This window comes from Pseudoliparis swirei, chromosome 18 (assembly GCF_029220125.1).
Source record: "Pseudoliparis swirei isolate HS2019 ecotype Mariana Trench chromosome 18, NWPU_hadal_v1, whole genome shotgun sequence".
NCBI lineage: Eukaryota > Metazoa > Chordata > Actinopteri > Perciformes > Liparidae > Pseudoliparis > Pseudoliparis swirei.
The window spans coordinates 22980380-22997944 of record NC_079405.1 but is presented as its reverse complement, the minus strand read 5'-3'; the positions used below and the strand labels follow the sequence as shown (position 1 = coordinate 22997944).

At 44.0% G+C, this 17565-nt stretch overlaps 1 protein-coding gene across 6 annotated transcripts in view; it reads left to right on the top strand.

The window, feature by feature from the left end:
- LOC130208083 (transcription factor SOX-13-like) overlaps positions 1-16732 on the top strand; it is a 41732-nt gene extending 25000 nt beyond the window's left edge. For 5 of the 6 annotated variants that reach the window (XM_056436998.1, XM_056436999.1, XM_056437000.1 and 2 more), the window contains exons 4-14: positions 1659-1745; positions 3310-3482; positions 4354-4422; positions 4535-4649; positions 7168-7244; positions 7821-7986; positions 9076-9182; positions 12042-12120; positions 13923-14093; positions 15207-15423; positions 16453-16732. In XM_056436998.1, coding sequence (XP_056292973.1) covers positions 1659-1745; positions 3310-3482; positions 4354-4422; positions 4535-4649; positions 7168-7244; positions 7821-7986; positions 9076-9182; positions 12042-12120; positions 13923-14093; positions 15207-15423; positions 16453-16732 — 1541 coding nt within the window. The remainder of the gene's footprint in view (positions 1-1658; positions 1746-3309; positions 3483-4353; positions 4423-4534; positions 4650-7167; positions 7245-7820; positions 7987-9075; positions 9183-12041; positions 12121-13922; positions 14094-15206; positions 15424-16452) is intronic. The other variant, XM_056436997.1, reaches the window with a different exon arrangement.
- Positions 16733-17565: the final 833 nt, after the last annotated feature.

Genomic DNA, 17565 nt, shown 5'->3' with positions numbered 1-17565 from the left:
ACTCGCATTTTGGCTCAATATACAACCGAAAAATTGCTCCTGTTATTTAGAAGTAGAGCCATGGGCACCTGTAAACTGTTTTTATCCGTTAACCTGCTTTGAATAATTTGATGGAATAATCTTAACCGACGGGGTCTTACTAGCTTTTTTTTCATAATGTTTTTGAGCATCTAGCAATAAATTTAAAAAAAGATCTTCTAGCCTAAAAATCCCTGATTCATAATCCTAAGAAATGCTTATTTAATGACTATAAAGTGTAATTAGGGTTCGCCCAGGCGCAACCTCCTGTTCTGAAAAGGATGGATGAGTAAATGATAAGTGCAATTACATTGTTCAATATTGCGATAACAAGCGAATATTAAAGTATATTACAGTATTCATAATGCATACGAGAATCAATGAGGGCTCCTTCACTTGGGGGACGCCTGAGACTGTAAATATGAAGTGGACGTAGTCCTGGTGACGTCACCCGTTGGTTTCTTGACTGCCGTTTCGGAGCACCGACTTCGACGGTTCCGCCGTCGGCATCTTGGATTATGTCCTTCGCCCTGTTTTATTTGTAACCAATGACCATATTTGTAATGCGGAAGCATGATGTAGAAACACTATATATGTCTTTGATGGAGCAGCGACCTGTCAATCACAATAAGACCGGCCTAAGGCATTCTCTGCTTCATGATCTATTTTACTCTAAAGCTGTATTGAAGACTTGAAACTAGAGATTGAGATAATAAACTCACGTTTACAATGTTCACTGAGATAATTAATCAAGTGAGAAGTACAGTCAATTTCTAATAGACTTCTATACACACTTCTTTTTGCAACAAGAGGAGTCGCCCCATGCGGGTCAGCAGAGGGAGCGCAGGTGTTTGGACTCTTCCGTATCGGCTTCACTCGGCCGAACCAGGCGTTGTTGCCTGCTCTCGACATATTGTTTTTAATATGTAAACATGTATCACGCAAACTGCAGTTGATGCACTTTTAAAAAGTTTTAGAAGCCCTCGATGGCATGAGGGACCGACTTGCATTTGGACCGGCACTTAATTCAGCAAGTACTCAGCATTCACCTTAATATTGGATTTGAAACATCGGTATCAGCACACGCACACGTACACGCACAGACTTCGCCATACAATTTTCTCAGCTACCAGAGTCTGTATCCTATGTCTTTAAGTGCACTACATTCTGCCTCCATTCAGCATTAAACAATGCAGTCTGCTGAAAAAATCAATGTGCAAAAGTGACTGTTTGCCTCGCGAAAAGCGAGGGTGTTGTTTTTTCTGAATGGGTTGTTTTTTCGGAGGGATCCTGTTTTTTGTCTGATTTCTGTTCAACCTTCCACGCGCCGAGTAAAAGCTGCTCTCCTGAGCTGTTGCCAGAGACGCTCCCTGCCCTCTGGTCTTTCACCAGCACTTTCTTTCTCCTCAAAATTCTCCCCACTCGTTGACCTTGGATTTTTCTCTGTCCTTAAATCGATCCACTCAAAGCTTCTCCTGGCGGCACACAAACAACCTTGATCGTCTTGTTTAATCAATGCTGTTGGAAGAGGCAGAAGAGAGGCCAATAATGTGGCTTGAGTGTCAGATGGAGGTGATTTGACAAAAAATGTTTTTCGCACCGTCAAGTGCAGCCCAACTGAGAACCTGTCTTGTTAACAGTAATGCCCACCATTGAGAAGCTGCTGAATGCTGACTGGAAGGAGAAACTTCTGGATAAAAGCACAGTGGAGGCAGGACGACTGAAAGGTCAGCTTTCAAAACACCAACAACACCTTTATATACCACGTATGCACCACTTACACACGCCACTGTTTTGATTGTGCAAATGAATACCTGCCCTCATGTATCTGCAATGAACGTCATCTGCTTCATGAAACTTGTTGCACAAAAGATAACTGGGATAATTTGGTACGCCGCAGCTTGGATAATGTTTCTGTCAAAATTGTTGGCTTCGTCTGGCGTGAGTTGGGACAAAAAAGGTTTTGGATACAAACAAAAACACTTGGCGGGCCAAATTATTCATACAGCTAAATGATGTATTCTGAGTGACCCGACCTCGGTCAAGTCATCGCTCCCGTCCTGCCACACATGTAGCACAAAGCCACTGAATAGACAACGTCGTTATTTTACTGAATGAAATCAACGGGGAACCTCCCAACCCAGAAAACCTTAAGTACTGTGTCTCCTTAACCCTCCTGTTACCTTTAGGGTCAATTTGACCCGATTAAATATTTAACCCTCCCACCGCCTTAGGGTCATTTTGACCCGATTCAATGTTTCACCCTCCTGTTACCTTTATATTTCCTAACATATTTTACCCTTTGGGTTAAATTTGACGCCAGCAATTAAAACCTCCAGAAAATTATTAGAATTAATATTGTTTTCCAAGTTTAAGTGTGAGGCACTTTATGTTTGTTTGTTGACTACCGAAAGAACACCGACATTAAACATTGAATTAACCCTAAGGCGGCAGGAGGGTGTAATATTGATTCGGGTCAAATTGACCCTAAGGCAACACAAGGGTTAAGTACCGCGTCTCCTTAACCCTCCTGTTACATTTAGGGTCAATTTGACCCAATTCAATGTTTAATGTCGGTGTTCTTTGGGGTCAATTTGACCCCAGGCTGTTTTTCACTGTCAAACATATAAGAAATATCAACTTTTTTATATATTTAAAGGGCTATTTAGGTAGTCAACAAACAAACATAAAGTACCTCACACTTAAACTTGGAAAACAATATTAATTCTAATAATTTTCTGGAGGTTTTAATTGCTGGGGTCAAATTGACCCCACGGGTAAAATATGTCAGTAAATATAAAGGTAACAGGAGGGTTAAACATTGAATGGGGTCAAATTGACCCTAAGGCAACAGGAGGGTTAATTCAATGATGATAATTAAAAAGTTATTTATTAGAAAATGTAACCGGTGTATAGGCAATATGTAAAGGTTGCAAAAAACACAACCAGATGCTCCACTATGTTCACTAGCTGGCGTCTTACTGTGAATCTGCTACGTGTAACTTGTAACTGGTCGACATCGTATCCTTGTCACGAGAACCCATACTTCGGTACCAAGTTGATGCAAAAAAAGTCTGAAGATGACTCGTACGTTGTCCCATTCCAATTGGCAGGAGAGCTAGATAACGTTAGCCGCAGTTCTCTCGAGCTAAATGAAGGAGCTAACCGCTAATGTTAGCGGAGGTTGCGTTGAGTAACAGTATTATTCATTCAAGCTGTGTTCAGTATAACAAAAATACTGATCCTGGTTGAGTATGAACCCTAACCCTCTGACCCCCCCTCCTCCTCCAGGTACCCCAGAGGCTCTGGCAGAGAAGGAGCTCCAGTTGCTGATGATGATCAACCAGCTGAGCGGTCTGAGGGAGCAGCTGCTGGGCGCCCACTCTGAGCAGAGGAACATGGCCGCCCTGCTGCTGGAGAAGCAGCAGCAGCAGATGGAGCTGGCTCGGCAACAACAGGAACAGGTACCACCCGGAGTGTCTGATCAAAACCAGAGCCAGATACTGTGGAATCCCGGGAACTAAATGTCTCTTCTGTGGAACAGTTTTTAATCGGCTTTATCTGTCACTCAGACTCCTTATTTCAGTCTATTTTGGAGACTAAATAGAAACTCGAGTCATCAAAAGGAATTCTCATTCCTGATCTCACATCGATGCCAATGAGCACTGGTGCTTCTTGCAGTGCCACCAATTTATAACAATGCACATGTATAACATTGTCAAATTCACGTTTGGTGGAATGAAAGGAGGAAAATGAATGCAGCAAAACCATGCGTATCCTTTTTTCTTTTTAAAACCCTGTGCCAATATTACCCACAATGCAATTCGGGCTTTAAAGGTTCAATCTGAGATTCAGGAGAAGGATTCAGCTGTCCGCTCAGTTTTTTCTTACTCCACACCCCCAGATTTGTGTTTTTTCACTTTCAAACATGAAGCCTTAATCTCTAATCGACTCTGAACAAAGTGACATCATTAAGGTCATTTATCAGAATTCTGACAGCTCCCTCTTGGAGACAATCTTTCTTTTTTTTCCCACATAAGCAGTAATACTCAGCAGTAAGACCCGTTAACACACTTTAATGGGTACAATCTGAGAGGTTCTCCTTTTTTTAAAAGAAACTACCGCAGAGTTCCCAAGCCTAAACTATGTTTCTGGAGGTAAAATGTAAGTTTAGGATATAGGATTCATAAGTTCTGCAGCGATGTCCATTCAGTGAGAGTTCAGGTTGAGGCCCTTAGCGAAACCCTGATCAAGGTCACCTACACTGTGTGTGTGTGTGTGTGTGTGTGTGTGTGTGTGTGTGTGACAGACAGTGACCACGTCTTGTGTTCCCAGATCGCCAAGCAGCAGCAGCAGCTGATCCAGCAGCAGCACAAGATCAACCTGCTTCAGCAGCAGATCCAGGTCAGCGCCCCCTCTTGACCCCCAGGGGTTCTTCACATAAGACCGCCATCGTTGCATCACCGCAGCATCTGACGAAATAACTTTCACGTGTTTTGTCCTGCCTCGTCCCCAGCAGGTGAACATGCCCTACGTGATGATCCCGGCTTTCCACCCCAGCGCCCAGTCCCTCACCATCAACTCCGACCCCCAGATGAGCATGCCGCTGCAGCCGATCCCCTGCAAGCCAGGTCAGTGGTCAAGCGAGCAGAAAGAGCTTGCAGCCATGGGGAGAGTTGGGTTGGGACACACTGGCCACCATGAAACCACAAATCCATTGTAGCAAAGGTCAAAATGTAAATCCAGTCCAATCGACTACTTCTACATTTGAATTTACAGTTATTACGTACTTATTACACAGGAGCATATATCTTTTTTTAATGTTTTTGAAGCATAAAATGCTGCATAAACAAAACATGCCACGAAATTTACACAGGATAAATAAATAAAATTAATATAAATCCATAAAGTAAGTAATGAAAATAATACCACATACACATTTAAATATGATGAAAGTGAGGCTACGTTTGTCTCAAATAGATGCCGAGAACTCTGGTTGTGTCAAACTCGATAAAACCCTCAGTGGTGAGGGAGGAAAGAGCAGCAGTTTATCAACAAGCAGAACATCAACCTGCACACATGCTCAGTTCTCTACCGTTTGTGGAGCAGCCGTGCGTCCTCTGCAGGTAACGTTAGTGATGTCATACGGAGTTTGATCATATATGAACTGGCTAATTTATAAAAGATAATCACTGAGTTGATCGTTTAGCTGAATGTATTCTAAAGATTTTTTAAAGTTTTTGTTTTGCTGCTCAAGAAAAGAGATTTGTTTACATACAAGAATAATAAAGCAATGTCGATTCTCTTAATTAATAGCCTTTTTGTCTCACAAAATAATCAAAAAGAAACAACGGGAGTATCTATAAGGAACCGAACTGAAACAGAGAATCGATGAGAGCGGATACCCATCCTTAGTCCACAGGCTCACATGGTTTTGAAGACACCTAAGCATCTACACTTAAACCCGAGGCCCCACTTTAACAGGAATAGAACGCCATTAGTGAGCGCCGAATGGCGTCTTCAGTTGAACACACTCTCGCTTGTACAGTTAGCCAGCTATCGAGGGTGCCGCTCAGAAAGCGGCGGCTTTGTGCGTTCTTGCTTTCAGGAGTTTTACGAGCTGCGTTCGTGGGTGACCTCGTCTTTCTCTATCTTTTCAAACCCAAAAGACACAAGGCCAGCCTCTCAAACATTTTAGGTGCAATTTAAGGATAGCCATTAATTTGCTTTCATGAAATGTGTGTGTGCTTCAGAATGTTTTGACAGATGAATGTAAAAGATGGTTTGAAGGACTGTTTGATTGTGTGCAAGAGGTCAGCTCCAGCCAGACATTTGAGGCTGTCTTTTCTTTGATGGGAATGGAACGGAAGAACTGGGTCGGAACCGTTTCTTTTTATTTGGATACCGGCTTTTATTAGTTTCCTCATTTGCATCTAACTTCACAATCGACTTCAAGGCTGTGGGATGAATGAGAACCAACATGTAATTTGTTCAAATGCATCATAGCACAACTCGAGCCTAACCCTAAGCCACCAAGTGGACGTTGTTCCATTTCACCTGGGTGGTGAGACAAGATGTTGTATTGTTTCTATCGTATATAACTATCCCGTTCATATCTCAGGCAATACAGTATTTCTCTACCATTGCTTAATCGAGATGTTGTATTCAAGGTTCTTTTTGCATTTTCAGGGATGATTTAACCGATTTAGTTGACAGATAGACGGAGAACAACCGACGGAAACAACCGACGGAAACAATTATTTGTTTTGACTGTAATAACCTTAACTATCAATAATAATTTGCCCCTTGTGTATTTTCCAAAATGACACGTAAGGGAGCTTTATTCATTTAATATCCATCACCGTCATTGCATCCCAAAAATAATGAGCTTGAGTGGCCACCCCTTACACCCCCACCAACTTTGCGAAGATGTTTCCCTGTAAAGAAGCTGCTTTGTTTAGAAATTGTGCATTACCTCATTTAAATACTTGCAAATAACACATGAACACTGAGGCGCTATAAGCTTGGCAGGCGCAATTAGGGGTGCATATCACCCTTAGCGGGTGCTTTTGAGAATTACGTGGTCTCATTTGCGCAGGATTAGCGGCTGAAAAAGCAGCTCTATTCTTTGGGGAATTTGCTTTTCTGTAAACTGAGAAACAACAGTGGAACACTGTCATGTCATTCAAACTTTTCCTTTTTTCTACTGCATTTGCCTGGTTATTGTTTGGTACACAATGTCAAAGCAAACTAAATGAAAAGCGGAAGTACACTATTGAAAGCAGGAGATTAGCTGACGTCTCGGTTACTTACCGTTAGCTAGCGTCCTTCACCCCACCCCAGTCAACGGGAGCGGCCGTTCTGTTACGAGTTACTTACCGTTAGCTGCTAATAAAATCACACACGTATGTTTAGTGTTTGTGTCTTTCATACACACAATTAAACACTTTCCACAGCCGTGAACTATCACACACACCCTCGCCCCGCCCCTGTCAAGAGGAGAGGCGGTTCCTTACGAGTTACTAACCGTTAGCTAGCGTTAGCTGCTGATTGCCGCCAGACTCTGTGTTCTGTGGCAAATCGTAGGATTGCAGAGTTTAAAAAATAATTTTCATGTCTTTCATACACACAATTGTACACTTTCCACAGCCGTGGACTATCCCATGCAGATGCTGCAGAACCCTCACCCCACCCCCGTCAAGAGGAGCAGCGGTTCCTACCGACAGGTACGGGATCACTGCAGCGTGTGTGTTGTGTGTCAGTGATCGTTTATCTTACTGTGACAAACCTCCTTCCCATATTTTAATTCAAACATAATGCACACGCCTACGTTATGTATTTAAAAATACAACTTATGGCGGTGCGTTGTTTTAATGTACACAATGTGTATCTACTATGCGCTGTCTGTGTGAGTTTTAAGGGATGTTAAAGAAAGTGATTCACACTAGATTAGACAGATAATGCACGACTCTGGTATTTGGGAGGGTGAAAAGACTTTTTGAATACACCACACCCTCTGTTTGGTGTGTGTGTGTGGTGTGAACTGTGTTTGCACGGCTGGTTCTCAAGCAGAGATGGACTCACGCAGCTTAAATTAACAAAAGGAAAGAGAGGATGAGGTGAGCGCAAAGACAAAAGACCAGCGACGCCACAAGGTGTGACAGATGCGCTCCGACATGCAAAATCTGCGGCGCATAACCGGAATCCCTCGCCCTTTGCGGTTGCGCTCGAAATGTGTGCCAGTGGCCCCGCCCCTGCTCACCTGCTCTCGCCGTGTGTTTGTTTTATTTAACATTTTCTAGGAAGCCAGTCAGCCCTTGAACCTGACGTCCAAGCCGAAGGGGCTGGAGCTGGGGAAAACCCCAAGTCCGCAGAGCATGGAGCTGGGATCGCTGGCGCTGCACGGGGCCTACAGGCCCAGGGATCTCCAGAGAGAGGTGTCCCACAGCCCGTCAAGATCCACCCTCAGTGAGTCGCGCTGCTGTGAGGATTTGTGATCCCGAAAGATGGTGGGGGTGGGCGGAGAAACACGTTGCATCGCCACAGCTCCTCAAAGATGCTTGAATCAAAGACGTGGTTTCCGACAACCTTTTGTGTTCCTGGCTTGTCACAGTAACCGTCTCCTTCATGCTTATAAAAGCTTTTAATTTATGTTTAAGTACCACTAGTATCGCAATGAGGAGTGGGTCCCGGTTGTATGTGAATCACAATTTCACTCTATTGTTTTTGTTGTTACTGACTCGACCTTAAGCTTTCACATGCGGCGTCTTCTCTTAAAGGGATACTACGCCCTTTTTTTTTTTTTATTCACGCATTTTATGCTGTTGGTCTAAGATGGGCCACAAATATTTGCGAACATCAGCAATTCTCTCCCAAATAAACCCCCCCCCCCCAAAGAATCCATTCCCCAAACCGCTTGTCTCATTTAGAGTCTCCAATCAACGTTGACGTCATCCAATGTGAGGCCTGGAACTGGAAGACGTTATGCTGGACACTGAGCACCAAGGGCAATGCTTTGAGAATACACTTTCCGTCTCACTACGATAGGAAGAAGCTCATTTGAGTAAATAAAAGAAAGAAAAACGAACATAATCATTCCTCCATACATCGTCTTTGAAACCGCTGCAGACTTTCTACATGTTGGCTTCACACGTTTTAGACTCGATGCTCCGGTTGCTGGCTTGGAGAGAGGAGCTCATGTCGACAACTATCGATTGAACTTTACAAGGCCCTGGAAATAGCTTATTGGCATTCTTAATTTAGGTGGCGTTCTACATTTAAACGCATCATGCATTGCAACGAAAGCAGTTGGTACTTGTTTGTAACTCTATAAACAGATAAAGGGAAGTTAACATTGGCACAGATAGCCAATCTGAATTAGTAGATGCATAGAAACAAAAATAGTTCCACCCGCAGTGTTCGATTGACTTACTCAGCACAGTTCTGAGCGCTGGGCAACAAAATGGGTTTTCAAGAGTTGAAAATAAAGCAGGAGTGGTGGGTAATGTCACAGAAACAAACCGTCCTCCTTGACCGGTGTTTTTTTTCTCTCTTCAGCTTTCCTCGGAGACGGCGATGTGGTCACCCAGGCCATCCACGACGCCCAGCAGCTCTTGAGGGGCCATAGCACCGCCGGGCGAGAGAAGGACAGTGGCGGGAAGTTGGTGAGATGATGACCGAACCGCAAAGTCCACACTCGCGTACGGTCACAAGGGTTCTGTTCAAAGCCCCTTTCCCGACACTGAAATTAGGATTACTTTTGCATAAAAGTCAAGAAGTCTTCCTCACATCTTGTCATGTGTAATTTTCTCTCTTTTTACTCTTTCACTCAAATGTCAAACGGATGAAATATGCCTTGTTGTCAATAAGAGAACACATTTTCAGATGCACACAATTCACTGTTTGTGTCTTTACATAGAGATTAATACAACCAAATATTATTATTTCAAACAAACAAACAAACATTTGTGTCATCATTGACATATAATCTCTTTCTGAGTTCATATGGAGGACGTGACGAGTTGGCATAGACATCTAGCAGCATAAGAGCAACCGTATCATTCATCTGGAGGTGCGTGTCTGACCACCTGATGAATTCAGGTCCAATATTCAAACTCTTTGCTCCGCTTCTGATCTCCTGAAGGAAAATCTGTCTTCTTCGCTGCTGAGTGCTCCACTATGCTCGTCAGATAGTAGCCGAGTCTTTCTCCCGTTTGGTGCTGAGCCGCACAGTAACAGGTTATGAGAGCCCTAATGACTCGCTTCGATTGTTATCAGTCGATTGATTGGCCGTTATTAGCAGTTATCATCCTCATAGATGTGGGTCACAAGAGGCCTGCTACACCTACTAGTAGGTTCAGAGGGCTGTTATTATCTGTTCACGTGGTTGATCACTCAAGAAAATACACGACAAAAACCAACCTCTAGTTGGCGTAGTGTTTGAGACGAAGGAGGAGGAGACAAAGTCAGGCGTAGGGAGGAGGCCAGAGTCGCAGATGGGACAGAATAACAGGACTTTCACCTGTTCGGTTTCATTTACATAATTAAGTTCCGTTACAAACGTTCTAATTTGAACCCTAACCTAACCAAGTGGTTTTATGTCACACTCATGAAGTTCGGTCCATCTGAAGCATTATAATGGAGGTAATAACCACAAATATCAGTCATTCAGCGATCTGATAACACTGGTCGATGGACGCCAAAGGCAACGCGAGCTGTGAAAGTGACACGGAAGGAGTGAGGTAGTGGGTTGTGGGTCGGACACCTCAAGGAGGAGCTAAAAGTCGCTATAAAGCTCCAACACGACGAGCACGTCGCTGTGCATCGTCACATTGTTTCCACGCTGTTGATTAACCCTTGTGTTGCCTTCGGGTCAATTTGACCCAATTCAATGTTTAACCCTCCTGTTACCTTTATATTTACTAACATATTTTACCCTTGAGGTCAATATGACCCCAGCTATTAAAATCTCCAGAAAATTATTAGAATTAATATTGTTTTCCAAGTTTAAGTGTGAGGTACTTTATGTTTGTTTGTTGACTCCCGAAAGAACACCGACATTAAACATTGAATCGGGTCAAATTGACCCGAAGGCGACAGGAGGGTTAAATATTGAATCGGGTCAAAATGACCCGAAGGCAACACAAGGGTTAATACATTATTTGTCTTCAGAATTGGGAATTCTCAGAGGTCATATTTACATAATGGACACCTATGTCTGAATTTGAAAAAAAAGCCATTTCTTTGCACCGCTGAAATTTGTAATAATTATATAATTTGCTTTTCGATCGTACAAGAAAGGCCAGAGTATCAACAAAGAAATATGTCAAACCGTAATGTAATTAGCCGGAGTTTGTCGAACGCCGCAGAGGAAACTCTTCCTCCGACTGACATCGAGGGGTCCGAGGAGGAGTCAAAGTCGGGTTTAGGGAGTCATGCGTCTCCCGAGGATTTGACCAGCTCCAGTGTAACCACGCACAGAGGCACATAGTAACAGCTCAGTGTTATCTGAGTGTTGCCTTCTGGAAAATAAACAAAAAAGACAAAGACGTTTTGTTGTCTGTTGTTTCCATTACTCGTCATTTGAAAAGGGGCCTTCAGTGTCCCCTGACAAAGATGCGATCGACCGCTCCTCTTTGTGCGAGTGCAGTCGTGTGCGACGTGGAAAAAGTACAGAATGTACAACGACTTTAGTGCGGCGCAAAATGGAAACTCTCCCGTCGGAGAAGCGAGCATCTCGCGCATACCTCGTTGTTCTGAAAGAGCATTTAAAAGCATTCTCAACGATGCATATTGAATTTTTTCTTTTTTAAACCCGGCTGTTACTTTTTTGTTTTGGTTCGTGTTAAAAAAAAAAAAAAGCTCTTTCTATTCTGGTCTTCTGTTTTTGTGTGTGTTTTTTTTCTTCATTCTTTGAGGTGGCGCAAGCTTTGGTCTGCGCCTCGTCCCGGAGCAGCAGCTGTTGCAGCCTCACAATAACCACAAAGGCCTCGTTGTGGCATTGACTGAGCCACCTGCCCTCTCTCTCTTTGTCCACAGTAATACTGTACTCTGTGGCTCTCCTCCATTATCCCGGTCCATCTCGCCTCCTGCTTTAACACCAACACCAATGACTGACCTATTTTGGTGTTACACTCCGCCGAATGGGGGGTTCAATCATGTTTTACAGCAGGAGGGAGAGGAGGAGGGTGATGGATACGCTGATGGTGAGGTAGTTTACATTCCCCTTCACCTCTCCTCCCTCAAACAATAAACACCATTCTTCCTCCCCTCCGTCGCGTTGTCATTCCCTTCCTTTGCATTTCACAGCTCTGCGTTTAAAAGGCAGCTGATATGGTGAGCGTGCAGTTTCCTCACCTTAAATAGCATTCTGTCGCACGCGAGCACGCCACGCTTTGGACACGCCCCTCGGACACGCGGGTCACCTTTTTTTATTATACCGCGGCCGGAGTTCAAATCGCCTCTTTGTGCTGGAGTGTGACTATTTGTGTGACTTATCTTTGTCTTTCTTCATGTGTCTTCAGGAGTATAAAGAGTCTCCCCGCAGCGAGAGGATCGGTCACTCAGAGCGGGGCGAGGACCACCTCAGCAGTGACTCCGAGGGTAGGTGTCTCTGGGGGAGCCTGTTTGACAGTCATGTGTTTAATAATAACTTTTATAATAATGCCCCTGTCTATAATGCATTAGTATGCTTGTAACGTGTTATAATCTGCCCATAGCATTGTATAATTATAGTTAGAAAACCATAAATATTCATTATTGTTCATAACAATACACATGATGCATAATAAAGATTTCCATTTCATTTCCAAGGATCAATGTGTATTATAGTTATCATAGTTTTTAATACATTGTCCTTCTAGAATGCATTATAATTGTTAATTTATTACAATGTGATTCTAACATAGTCTTAGTGGTCATTGTTTGCTTTAAGTAAAGTACAACATTATTTTATCAAGCTTTGTTTTGTTTTTGCATAGATTTATTGATATAGTTTCACTATACCAAAAGCAAACCATGACTACTTCTAAGTGGAGTTACTTAGGTATTACAACTATATCAATTATAATATAGTATGATCATTGCAACAACAACAATCAGGCTTTTAGATCATTATGAAATATTCATGATTATTGTTATAAAACCATCGGCATAATGGTGCAGGAAGCTATAATTATACAGTATTATAAGCAGATTATAATGCATGACAGGTTTGTTTACATTGCATTATAGACAGAAACACAACTTTATATTTAAAAGGCACTATACCATACTTGTTATTGTATACCAGTCTTGATCATTTACCATCACCCCCTTAAGAATATCCCCCACATAGTAATTCCGCTGTATCATTATCTTCTTGAAGTGTGGTCAGTAAACAGAAGGGGGGGGGGGAACTATGACAGCATGTTAAATATTATGTTTGTGTGTGAAAGGGACTTTACCTTCAGCAAACAGCGGTCAATAACCAGATGAGGGGTCGGACAAAGAAGGTCAACACATCCTCATACCGCAACAACAAACAACTCCCAATAAAACATGTGACATGTTTAACGTTATGAAACTAGCGCAGTTTAAAGCACTTGAACTACTTTGCATGGATTGTGTTCAAAGAGCTGTTTGTTACATAAGTACATGACTTGATACCAATATTTACATGCATACTAACATAGCTCATTCAGACAAGAGTAGTTGCATAGATACAAACATAGTTTCATACTCACTAGTGTCGTAACGTTGGTATTACTGTCGTTACATATGTAGCTAACACTTACATAGCTGCATATTAACAGTTGCATACATACTAAGGTAGTTACATACACACTAACGTGGTTACGCAATAACATGGTTACAGGCATACAATGGCAGGTACATAAGCAATAACATAGTTGCATACATACTAACATAGTAATGTACTAACATAGTTACATACACACTAACAGAGTTACATACAACTAATGTAGTTCCATTCATGCTATTAATGTGGTTAAATACGTATACAGTAATGTAGCGATGCACTTAGCTTAAAATAACTAAGTTATGTGTGTAACTTCACATAACTTAACTTTTCGACCATCTGTTTTATTCGGGGCCAGGATTGACGGTGTCCTGGGTGAAAGTCCTGTGTTTGTTTGAGCCGTCTCCCCCGACCTGGTTGCTCTTCATGCTCCGCCCCCTCCTCTTGGCCCTCGTCATAATTACCAGGGCCACTTGAGTTTTCTGCCCAACAACAACCGTAAATAGGGGTCGTAATAAACTCCTTGCACAGACGACCAATACGATTTTATGTGGAAGAACGAGAAGAGACCTATTTAAGGGGGAATGAGTAGATATGAGGATATATAACCGAATCACAAAGCTGGCAGTTCGGTCCGGACTTCTCACTGTCGCCATCTTTCCTTTAGGTGCCCTGCCCGTCTCGGGCCAAGGCAGCTACGTTGAGGTGCGGCCCCCCCCCTCCACGGGCCACATCAAGAGACCCATGAATGCCTTCATGGTGTGGGCCAAGGACGAGCGCAGGAGGATCCTGCAAGCCTTCCCCGACATGCACAACTCCTCCATCAGCAAGATCTTGGGTGAGCCTTGTGGGGGCGGGGGGGGGGCTCTATTCTGAGACGCTGCCTCGCATATGTAAGGGAACCAACAGCCACCTGCTTGTCCCACCACACACACACACACACACACACACTGGCCCGAATCCCTTTCCTTGGACCAAACATTTCCATTCCATTCCACTATTGTGAAGCGCTTGTTGTCGGGAGCAACCACCCCTCACACAGACACAAATAAACCATTAATCTACTTAATTACACAACTGTATGACAAATTACTATTTAAATACCTCATCTCGTACAGAGATGCGTTCTCTTCAGTCCTCTCGCACAATGCTGTGCCGGCCTGCACCCCAATGGCCATCTCCACTCCTCCTGGTGAAGACGTGTGAACGACACCTCTACCGATGGGCGAGGAACTTACCGATGCTCGGTCATGGGCCGTGAGCGTGGCACACGAATCAAAGTGTAGTGATCGTTAAAATTACACTTTTTTTAAAGGGGGACGTCTACAAACTTAAAGCACAACTCTGTCACATTGTAAAGAAGAAGCAACGGAGTCATCCTAAAACAAATTAAGGCTCGTCCTCTTTGTGAGGCCTTTGAGCACTCGTTGACTACCGCGTCGATTCATCTGAAGATGAAGGCGTGCGGTAGATGAGTGTTTTTATTGGTTAACAGAGACGACGTTCATTCCAATATGGAATACAATAAAACGATTTGCTATTGCTGACTGAACATACACTTTCTTCCGGTTCTTGCCAGACAAAACACAGAGAACGTAGTGGCTAAAGTAGACTTAAAGCTTTTGTCTTTAAGTCTGTTCTAGCAGTGTGAAGGATTTAGTGGCCTCTAACTGTCGAGGTTGCAGATTAAAGCCGACTGAGTACCTCTCAACTGGCCCTTTTATCCTTTCTAGCCGACGCCGTTTTTGATGAATACACTTTTTTAATAATGAGATGAACGCCTATAAAGTGGGATAAGTGTGTGATTTAAACAGCTGTTGATGAAGACGAGCTTCTACAAGTGCTTTCATGGGCTTCGACGCATTTGAAAAAAAACAGCTCAAAAAATACTGAAACCCGAAGCTAGATTGACGAGTCCCCCCCTCCCCCCTCCTCCTCCTTCCCTCTTCAGGCTCCCGGTGGAAGGGCATGTCCAACCAGGAGAAGCAGCCCTACTACGAGGAGCAGGCGAGGCTGAGCCGGCAGCATCTGGAGCGCTACCCGGACTACAAGTACAAGCCCCGGCCCAAGCGGACCTGCATCGTGGAGGGGCGGAGGCTGCGGGTGGGCGAGTACAAGGCCATGATGAAGAACCGCCGGCAGGAGCAGAGGGCCACCTACACGCACAGGTAGACGACCCCGGCGAGATGATAACGCGAGAGCGTTTTGTCGTCGTTTGCCGATTCACTCCACTGAATCTTCTCCGCACATCGCAGACGACACCAAAGCAACTCTTTTATTCCCTGAGACACAAACAAAAGTGGAGTGTTGATACCGAAGCTGTGCTGTCTTTAGTCATTTTATTTTTGTTGTCCATCCTCGGTGATGAATAGCATCCCTCACCGTTGATCCAAGCTAACTCCTTCAGCTGGAGGAGTTGGGAGGTTGGAGTTGTGTTATGGGATGTTTGTTTCGAGTGTTTTTCCCTTTGTCTCCACGTCTTTCAGACCGCTTTTCAGAAGTAAAACGTCGATATCAGAATGTCACGACGGCCTTCGCCTTCATTTCTGATATCTTTACTCAGAAACGGCACAACTCCCTCAGTGTTACTTGCTACGGACGTTATCCCAGATAATGTCACGATCATATAGATTCAGGATTTCCACTTTGTTTTGGCAGTTTCTAAACACCACGATGTCAAAGCGGGTGCCAGAGTTACTGAATTCATTGAAAACATTGACCCGTAATCGAGAAAGAAAATGTATTTAAGCTGCAGATTAAGTGTCGCTTCCAGAGGTTGTTAGTGGCACATCTATCACAACCGTCTGATTGGGCGTTTCCCACAGAAACGTCCTCGTAACCTTTTTTTATACACAAGCTTGTAGCTTTGACATCTTAGCAAAACACATTTTTTTGTTTTTTTGTGCAGCACTTGGTACCAATCGTTCAGCCAGGAGGGTTTCATCCAAACACCTAATGAAAAATACAACTTATTAAAAAGAATAAAAAATAAAACATGCACACTATCATTAGAGTTATGATTCCCTGTGATTGGCAGCGTGACGGTGACATACTGTTTGAGCAAATACACATTTTTAATTTCATTTAGTTTCCATCGTTTGAAAGGAGACCTGAGTCTTCATAGCATCTGATGCATCGACGGCGACCCCTCCGAGGTCCCCGGTCTAACTGTCCTGTGTCCCTTCCCGTCTCTCCAGTCAAACGGAACCCCAGCAGCTCCACTACCCCCACAGCAACGGCCAGTACCCGGGCGGCGCCGGCTCGGTCTCGGTGGCCAACGTGCCCTTCCACCCGGCGATGCTGGAGCACTACCTGCCGCAGGTGCCCCCCGTGCTGTGTCGGGTGGAGGGCCAGGCCACGCCCACCGCCCCGCCCCGAGAGAGGGAGCGCGAGAGGGAGCGCCCTCCGTACAGCGAAGGAGAGGAGAGCGACGGGGCAGAGAGGAGCGAAGGAGAACTGGTGCTCCTGACAGACTAAACCCGGGGGGGTGGGGGGGGGGAGAAAAGAAGAAGAAAAGATGAGGGGGAGGGTGCTATTAGTTAATTGACAGTCAGAGGAGAGAAATGGGGGGTAAAGGGGAGAGATTAAGTTGGGAGAATATCGCCCCCCTGAAGAGATGTGTCGGGAGAACGTCACTCCCTTGTACATTAGTCGTTTTCAGTGAAATGCTGCCCTACACACACACACACACACACACACACACAAAGGCAAGCTCTTATCTTACCCATTTCCATTCATAGACATTTCATTGCTTTGTTTTAGAATACAGAAGGTAGAAGGTTTTTATCGTTTAATCCCTCAATGCTTCGAGTTTTACCTTCTGGGCAAAACAAAATGGTCCCTGCTGGGAGAAGCTTCCACAGAAATCCCTGATTTCACCTGTTGGACAGCAGAGCAACTTCTGTGTGGCGGAGCAACAGGCCGCCGGCAGAGCTGTTGGTCATCAGTGTGTCAGCACCGCCCCCTGCTGGTAAAGGCTGGTAAACACCCGAGAGGAGGAGAGTTCCTGTCTGCTTTCCTTTTCACACGAAAAGTATCTTTTAAAAATGTTTGTAAATTGAATCTGTCAGGGGGTAAAAGAAATGTAGGGATCGAACTTGTATTTTAACAATTCAGTATTGAATTTGTTCATTTCCATGCAGATGGACGAGTTATGATAAATGAAATAATTGTGAAATTTAACACAGACTTCAAGACCCTTTTTAAAGTAAAAGAAAAATCACTGGATCCTACACTTCCCACAATGCAACTTTACACCGTGTTACAATAGACCCTCCCTTCCTGCAGGTAGAGGCTCATGTTTTTAGTTT